Source organism: Haplochromis burtoni, unplaced genomic scaffold, assembly GCF_018398535.1.
Source record: "Haplochromis burtoni strain Fernald_Lab_line unplaced genomic scaffold, NCSU_Asbu1 Contig_375, whole genome shotgun sequence".
Lineage (NCBI taxonomy): Eukaryota > Metazoa > Chordata > Actinopteri > Cichliformes > Cichlidae > Haplochromis > Haplochromis burtoni.
Window position 1 is genome coordinate 559,775 of NW_024582736.1, and position 8,659 is coordinate 568,433.

Here is an 8,659-nt window from a genome sequence, read left to right on the forward strand (position 1 = left end):
GAGTGTGTGTGTGCGTGTGTGAGTGAGTGAGTGTGTGTGTGTGTGTGTGTGTGTGTGTGTGTGTGTGTGTGTGTGTGTGTGTGTGTGTGTGTGTGTGTTGTACACTTGTATATCTGCATCCCATCTCCCCAATCCCGTTATTATTTCACTCATAATTTCTGGCCTCTTGTTCTTTTCTGTTGGACCCTGTCCTGTGTGTTGTGCTCTTTGTAACACATGAAGACCGCAGCAGGAGTGCGAGTGCGCCTATGCTAGGTACAGTATAGATCACAAGTCACGGTAGAGTTGCACTAGTTGTCCAGAGAAAGCAAACTGCTGAATATTTCTGTCTGCAATTTCTGATCTCATCCATTCACTTCGCTGACATCTTTTTTTAGTTTAATAGCTGCAGTACTTTGTCTCTGTTCTTTGTTGCACAAACTTCTGTACCTGTGTATGTTGAGTGTGCTGTAGTGTACGTAGATTTTGCCATGTTCCTGCATGTTTTTGCCTACACTCCTTTTTCTTTTAAAGCTTTCCCCGAGCACAAAGCTGTGCTGAGATCCAGATTATTCGATAAAATAATTTAAACGGCTCTCAAAGACCTTCCAACTAAATCTAAAACAAAGTAACAATCCTTTTCTCAGGCAGTGAACAGTGTCTGCATGCATGCCATTCTAGAGAGCGTATCGCTTTGCTCACAGTGACCTCTCCGGAGTCCTCATGTGCCTGTCTCAGTGTATTCTGGCTCTTTGCACCGACCCTGTGCAGCAGCTCTGTCTGCCTTATCCTCATGATGCTGATGCTGATCTGCTGGCATTTGTTTGCACAGCTGAAACAGAACGACAGGGTACGGACCATCTCGATCTGGCAGGGCTGCCACAGAGGTCGAATAACAGTGACAGCACACACACGCTCCCCACTACTCCAGAAAGCAGAAAAAAATCCAAAGGAATAAAAAAGCTCTTTGGGAAGTGAGTAGAAAACCTGTAAACATCCTCCCTCTGAGTGTTCTTTTTTTAAGTATTTAACTTTAATGTCTTATTGTTCAGGTTAAAAAGGAGCCAGTCTACCACATTTAATTTGGATGACAATCTACCAGAGGGTGAGTTCAAGCGAGGAGGAGTGCGTGCCACAGCAGGACCCAGACTGGGTTGGTCTCGTGACCTTCAAAGGGTCAACAAGTGAGTCAGTGCATTCAGCATGAATAATGAAAGTCACAATGTGGTTTCCTTGTTTTGAATCTGTGTTGTACAGTGAATGTAGTGTTTGTTTGAATAATAAAGATGTAACAAGTGCATGTACTACAACTGATCTACGTCCACAGGGGCGTGTCTGCATGCCTATTTCATTGTTGACTCTTCTCTTTTCTTGTGTAGTGACGTAGACGCTCCCTTTGCACGCTGGCCGAAGGATCAGGTGTGCGACTGGCTGCAGGAGCAGGGTCTTGGTCTTTATGTAAACATGGCTCGCGCGTGGATCTCCTCTGGACAGACGCTGCTACAGGCCTCGCAGCTGGACCTGGAGAGGGTGCGATGAAGCAGAAGAATTTAATAAGTTTACCAACACTGGAAGAAAAGCAAAGTATTCCTGCCCTCAACTTCCTGTGTAGTAACTGGGGAATGTTGTATGTTTAATCCAAACTTGTGGATGTTTAGGAGCTGGGCATCAAACACCCGCTGCACAGAAAGAAGCTCCAGCTGGCTCTTCAGGCCCTCGGCTCAGAGGAGGAGGACAATAAGGGAAAGCTGGACTACAACTGGGTGACAAGTAAGTACCAGCTGCTAGTTGAAGATATAAGTCTGCTGGTCTTTTTTTATGTTTGTGATGTTTTACTTGATGTTCTACTCGAGTTAATAATTCATGTAATTCTCTCTGCCTCTTCTCAGGATGGCTGGATGACATCGGCCTGCCTCAGTATAAGACCCAGTTTGATGAGGGAAGAGTGGACGGTCGCATGCTGCACTACATGACTGTGGTGAGTGCCGATAGGAGACATTCACTCCCCTCACAGACCCTGTGGATAAGCTGGGCTGATGACTCTAGTGTCACCTCATGTTAGTGTTACTGCACAGAGCTCCAGTGGTGATGGAAGCCTCACTACAAAGCAAGTTTAATAAACCAGGAATATGTTTTTATTAGGAGGATTAAAGAAGTCTAATTTATTTTACATAGACCCTGAGCACTTACACCAGTGGATGGAGAGGTCAATAGCAACAATACTTCTTTGCATGCATACATTTCTTTTCACATCACGTTATGGGAAAAAAAGACCAAGAGAATTTCTCTTCCAACTCTTCTGTTTTGCCTCACAGCGGACTAAACCCTCCTTACGTTCACAAACAACAGCTCGTTTCACAACTTTTAACAGCCAAATAATTAAAAGCTTGAAAAGGAAAAATGTCCATACAAAATGTAGTCAACTTCTGAAAAGAACAGTGCAGACGCAAACTACAAATGTTTGGTTTGTGCATTTTCTCACTTGGCCCTCATGGTGCTCCCTCAAGGTAAGTAAGCTTTAATACTCATTCTTAAATGTACCCTCTTCTTATGGCACATTTTTAGTCTCACTCTTTAATCCTGGTGTTGAAAAAAGAGTAATCTTTGCCATTGGTAAATCAAAAATTCAAATTTCAAGTTAGTTTCTCAATTTTCAGTTATTTTCTCAGAAGTTTGAGGAGCTTCCATAACCTTGGCCTTAAGTAAAGAACATTTACAGCAAATAGCGCCTCAGTGCTCTGGGAAAGGCAGTAAGACCCCCTTTACAGTGTGTTAACTGAACTTCATGGCATCTATTTTAATTATTCTCCCAGAGAACTGATTGGTTGGTATGCTCTGCTCTTAGAAAGCTCTGATCTGTTATTTCAAACAATGTTTCACAGGAACAGGTAAGATGTGCAGCATGAGTTAGCTCTGATGTATCAGTCAGAAGTGACCTGGCATGATAAAAATAAAGTTTCCTGTCTAATCCCAGATTCACCCTCTCAGGTATTTGTATTTCAGCACTGGCTCTCTGATCCTCTTTAAGCTCTGATGTCTTGTGTTTTTAAGGATAACAATCACAGTTTAGTCAATCTTAGAGCAAATCACTGATATCTTTTTTTTGTCCAACAGGATGACCTGCTTTCCCTGAAGGTGGGCAGCGTTCTGCATCACCTCAGCATCAAGAGAGCTATTCAAGTCCTCCGACTCAACAACTATGAGCCTAACTGCCTCCGTCGCCGGCCGTCAGACGAGGTGTGCTCGCTTTAACAGCCTGTTCTGCTGCTCGGCCCACTGACTTTACATACTCATAGCTATGTGTGAACACACTGTGCTTGTGGTTTGTACTTTGTGTCTGTAGAACAACATTTCACCGGCAGAGATTTCCCAGTGGACCAACCACAGGGTGATGGAGTGGCTGAGGTCTGTGGATCTCGCTGAATATGCTCCCAACCTGAGAGGCAGCGGCGTCCATGGGGGCCTGATGGTGAGAGAGTTAGTTGTTAATTTCCCTGGAAGAGCAGACGCTGTCCTGGGTTGTGTCCGCTCCTAATACACCAAATTCCCGCTCAGGTTCTGGAGCCACGGTTCAATGTGGAGACGATGGCTTTGCTGCTGAACATCCCCCCCAACAAGACTCTGCTGCGGCGCCACCTTGCCACACATTTCAACCTGCTCATTGGTTCAGAGGCCCAGCAGCTCAAACAGGAGTGTCTCGAAAACCCAGACTACACTTTGCTTACTGCAACCACTAAGGTCAAGGTAAAGCACGAGTTCCCACAGACAGACCGTCCTCTCTTACTACAAGTACTACAATTACTTCTCAGAGCACTTACAAGGAAAATATGTTGGAAATGCTTTTTCCTGTGTATTCTCTTTAAATGGGTAACAAGTTGAGAGATTTGATTTGACAAAGTGATATTAAAGTTTAGTTTCTCATGGAAATTAAATGTGCCTACACATTAATTTAAAGGAATTTTAAGTCACTAAAACTGGCATCAACCCTGTAACCATAAAATCATTGCCAGAAAATTCAACATTTTAAGTTTTTGTTTGTTTTGTTTAAATCTTGTGATATCAGTTTGCATATGATTTTTAGTTCGTATCCTTTTTGCTCCATCTGGCATTTTTGTGCAACATATTACTTAAATTTTTATTGTGCAATTTATTCCAGGAGGAAAAAATGACACTGATGATGCAGAGGTCTCAAAAACTCACTGATCAAATATGATGACCTTTTTGTGTTTTTTCTAAATCAGTATGTGTGCGTTCCTGTGCGAATGTATGTAGTACTTACCTGTCCTCTCTCTCTGGTTCACACCAGCCAAAGAAACTATCATTCGGTAATTTTGGCAGTCTGAGGAAGAAAAAGCAGGAAGAGAACGAGGAGTATGTGTGTCCGATGGACGTGGAGATGCCAAAGGGTCGGAGCTTCCAAAAAGGCTTCGAGCTCCAAATCTATGAAGATGACCTCGACCGGCTAGAACAGGTGAGCATATTCTTCAGCATTCATTAATGATTTGCTTAATTAAAAAAAAAAAAAAAGTCATATTAAATATGTGCTCTATTGCTTTCTGCTCACAGATGGAGGACTCTGAGGGAACCGTGAGACAGATTGGTGCTTTCTCTGAGGGCATTCAGAATCTGACGGTGAGAACCAGGAACAATTACTCACTGATTATTGTTTCCACAGCTTCTGATAGTAAACTTAATGCTTTTCTCTCGTTTACCAGAGCATGCTGAAAGACGACGAACTCTTCAAAGAGATCTCCAATTCTCCGAACCCCAGCGTAACCGACGACGACTCCAACGCATGAGGCTGTCAGCATCAGACCTGATCCTGCTGTGAATGAAACTCTGTGCCAACCCTCTCCACTTGCACACACGCGTCTCAACAAAAAAACAAGAATGCTCCCACATTTTCCTCATTTTTAGTGTTACATTCAAAGAAGAGCCAAAAGTATTAGCGTCGTGTCTTTCTAGTTGATTTTTAAATGTTGAAGCCTTCGGTCCAGAGGCCACTTTCACTCCTGAACTTAGTCTTCATTACTCCCGACTGATGTCAGAGGGAACATGTAGGATAACACCACTGTTTGCCTGCCAGCTGGTTTCTGGAGATATTATTTCTGTGTTCTATTCGGGTACCTTCCTGTTTTAACTGAAGTGAAAACCAGCAAAAAAAAAAAAAAAAACATCTAGAAAATGCCTATATAGATTTAATATATGACTTTTAAATTGCCTTTTGACTGTGGCAATGCTAGAAGAAAGAGTTGGACTAGAAGTGATGTGTTGAGACTGTTTCCATTTTGAAGTTATAAAGAAAAAACCCTCAAACAGCTGCTATGTTTTCTACACAACTGAACTCTGCTAAAGGAAATGAGAACAGTCTTTAAATATTATTCTGTCACTTATACATTTACAAATGTGCATATACAGTATAAAGCAAGAATCTTGCTGCATGTTTTGAAACTGCAACACAGTCATATAAGAACTCATCATTGTTTTTACCAAAAAAGGATTTTTAATGGAAACCTGCAGTTATTTCTGGGGAAATGTTGTGCTGCAAGGAAACGTCTGGTTTTCTCAAAGCGATAATGCCTTCTGCAGCTCTCCACCTTCCCTGAAAAGATGTCTTTTTTGTACACTTATGCAATTAATAAATCAATAAAGTAATTTAAATACGTTTGTTTTCTTTGAAGAAATTAAATCCACACCTGTCAAAATGTCCGATTTATTTTTTTATTTTATTTTTTTTCTTCAAGCTTCGGGGACGCAAGAACTCTCTAATGTTGGTCGATAATGTTGACCGATAATTGGAGATGACAAAATGTGCTCTACACAACTGCTCTGTAATCAGGATTTCTGTGTTTTGTTCAACAATTAAATCCTCCACAAAGACTTTTATTTATAGAGCCTCAATTTTATTGCCACAAAGAGACGGAGAATGGTTGTTCCCCTTTAGCACTCGGTTCTGGAGTTTACCCTTTACAGCATCCAGGCCTGATATTAATTGTTTACCGCTGTGAGGTGGCACAGAATCTGAATGCTGCGGAGTTTAGATGTGTGAACTGCTGTGGCGCTAAATGACAGAACACTCACTAAACTTATGAGATGCGTCTTCTGTGTGTAATCGAGAGCTCGAAGTTTCGAAGTCTCTTTTATTTCTGCTTCTTTTTTTCAGTCTTTCTCAGATTTATTTCTTTTGTCTAGTCTGTCTGGCTCTCCTCTCATTTCTTCCTGTCATGTCTCCACACGTTCATACATGCACAGTACGGCCTTTCTACAGTTCTGCACAAAAGTCTGTGTTCAGTGGTGAGATGCACCCATCGGCCCCTGCTGACACCTCTGTACTGGTGATATACATCACACCACTACAGTGTAACCTACTATAATAATGCTGTTGACATGTGGTCACTCTACAGGACATGCTCACATAGTAAACAAATATGTGTGCTCCTGCTCAGAGGTAAACCAGGGCAGCTATATTTTTCCATAAAGCTAAATTTAATCTAGGCTGTTAACTTTTAATTTTAGCATCTTGGTGAATTTTAAAGCACAGAGGCTTTCATTTCTGAGAAAACATTTTCTGCTGTTTGACAGCTCAGTACACCCCCCTTGTGTTCAAGTCACAGACCACTGCCTTTCCCCAGATTTACATTTCACCTTACATTTGCACAGCCTACTTTACCTACTCATTGAATAATGAGTCTACTCTTCTCTTATTCCCCTTTACACTGAAACAATACATGAAAAACCTTTCACTGAGACTCTGGATAGGACTTTTGTGAAATTGCATCATGTGTGTGATGGTTTATAAGATAAGTTGTGTAAAAAATAAAAATTAAAACCACCTGAAGCTGCATCGCTGTATCACTTCTTTAGTAAAAGTTCATGCAAAACCATAGAGAGAGGCTGTGCCTTGAAATGAGGCGCCATCTGGTGGTTAAAAGTGGGTCTCAGTCTCAGAAAGGCCCCTGCAAGATTCTGGGTGGAGGCTGGACCTTTAGACAGACAGGCTGTGTGTGAGTCCTCTGCTGCAGTCCAGGCTGAAACAGTGGACACTTTCATTTGGCGTCATGTCTGCGAGGTTTGTATTTTTATTTACTGACTGAAGATTAGTTTGTTTACGTTGTTGCACAGGCAGCTGAATACAGCTCTCCACTATTTTCAATGAGCTGTGGAGTTTGGATGTGAATCGCATGACACCTGGGATAGACTACACGATCTCTTTTCAGGTGAGAAATCTTTTCTAGTTTATTTAGCGCCTGTTGTGTCTTGTGTTTGTACAAAGACGTGTTCTGTGTTTGAATTGCGTAGGGTAGAGCAAGCTTTGTAAGTCAGGGCATCCACACGGTGCTGGATCACGCCTCACAGCCGCTCTTCTCCAACGTTAATGAGAGCAAACTGAGAAATATAACCACTTTCTCTAGTAAGTGTGTAGTTGTGAGCACTCTGAGCTTAAACATTCAGATCGTGTTTGCAGTCATCACTGTAATAAATGGGATTTCTGGGCTCGCAGGCTTTGTGACACTGCTGGACAACTATGAGCGGTCTACTGGCGTGACGGAACAAGTCACCACAGAGGAGCTCACAGAGATGGATCTCTTCTTGGACGCCGTCTTAGAGACAAAAGTCATGAAGGTATGCGTCACAACAAGCTCTGTCGAGCAGAAAGTTTACATTTGAGCACTTCAGTTACTCCATTCTGTTGGAGAAACCTGGTAGTTTCAGTCTGAATGTCTCCTCACAGCAACAAGAGAATTGTTTTTGGTATTGCACAACTTTCTATTGTTTCCTACAGTTCATGGTTTTGAGGCTGCAGCTGAACTCTAGAAGGAGTTTTATGTTCTTCCTGTTGCACTGCTGCTCTGCACACATTACTTCAAGACATTACAGAGGCAAAATAACATCTGTGTGCAGCTGTGGAATGTCGCTCTGGCCTCAGCGGTCTCCCAGAAGGGGATCACTGCAGGAATGTGGACATGATGTACTTTTTGTAGGTGGAAGAAACCCCACGCTTTTCAGTGATCTCAGTGGGGACACATGAGACAAATTCCTCACAATAACCCCTCCAACAGCGGAGATGATGTGCTTTTCTCTTCAGAAATAGCACAGCATCTCCTCCTCTCCTCTGGGCACACTCAGGTTTGCAACCATGAAGAAGCCAGAAAGAAAATGGAGGAGGATGTCAGATATTAGAGGATTTCTTTTCACAAAGTTTAAATGAGAAATCAAAAAAAAGAATCTTTAATAACACAGCTAAAGTGAGATTCTGCAACACTATAATTTAATATGCATTTCTTTGGTAAGAAGTATGTGTGTTTCTGTTCTTAAATTGATCATCACCAGCCTGGACTCCAGTGGATTTGAACATGTGTTTGTTGGCGAGACAAAATCAGGAACAGAAATCATTGGTTTTCACAACTGGGTCCAGTTCTACCTGCAAGAGAAAAACCAACACTTGGACTACAAAGGATATAAAGCCAGGGAGCATGATTTGGTAAGAATAACAGTTCACAAGACAGAAGAGATTCATTTCCTTCGCTGGTAACATAAACATTCATGCTTTTGTCACAGCCTGATCAAGATGACCACGTTCTCAACCTTCAGTTCAGCTGGCACGGTGTGGTGAAGCCCGTTGGCAGTGCCTTCATCGGCACCAGCCCCGAGTTTGAGATGGCCGTCTTCCTCATGAACA

The 8,659-nt window shown here is 42.3% G+C and overlaps 2 protein-coding genes across 13 annotated transcripts in view; both read left to right on the plus strand.

The window, feature by feature from the left end:
- The window catches only part of ppfibp1b (PPFIA binding protein 1b), a 25,218-nt gene extending 19,359 nt beyond the window's left edge, over positions 1 to 5,859 (plus strand). For 9 of the 12 annotated variants that reach the window (XM_042229038.1, XM_042229039.1, XM_042229040.1 and 6 more), the window contains 12 exons: positions 223 to 255; positions 812 to 953; positions 1,032 to 1,163; positions 1,359 to 1,509; positions 1,638 to 1,749; positions 1,869 to 1,957; positions 3,094 to 3,216; positions 3,323 to 3,448; positions 3,535 to 3,723; positions 4,286 to 4,450; positions 4,546 to 4,611; positions 4,695 to 5,859. In XM_042229038.1, the coding sequence (XP_042084972.1) occupies positions 223 to 255; positions 812 to 953; positions 1,032 to 1,163; positions 1,359 to 1,509; positions 1,638 to 1,749; positions 1,869 to 1,957; positions 3,094 to 3,216; positions 3,323 to 3,448; positions 3,535 to 3,723; positions 4,286 to 4,450; positions 4,546 to 4,611; positions 4,695 to 4,778 (1,412 nt within the window). In that variant the 3' untranslated portion in view covers positions 4,779 to 5,859. The remainder of the gene's footprint in view (positions 1 to 222; positions 256 to 811; positions 954 to 1,031; positions 1,164 to 1,358; positions 1,510 to 1,637; positions 1,750 to 1,868; positions 1,958 to 3,093; positions 3,217 to 3,322; positions 3,449 to 3,534; positions 3,724 to 4,285; positions 4,451 to 4,545; positions 4,612 to 4,694) is intronic. The other 3 variants (XM_042229042.1, XM_042229048.1, XM_042229049.1) reach the window with 1 other exon arrangement.
- A 1,026-nt stretch (positions 5,860 to 6,885) lies between these two features.
- On the plus strand, positions 6,886 to 8,659 carry endouc (endonuclease, polyU-specific C; the record flags this gene model as incomplete). Its single annotated transcript, XM_042229051.1, is given in 6 exon segments — positions 6,886 to 6,981; positions 7,116 to 7,196; positions 7,279 to 7,390; positions 7,481 to 7,646; positions 8,227 to 8,461; positions 8,539 to 8,659. Coding segments are annotated over 6 exon segments (811 nt in total), but the record flags the coding sequence as incomplete, so codon positions are not given.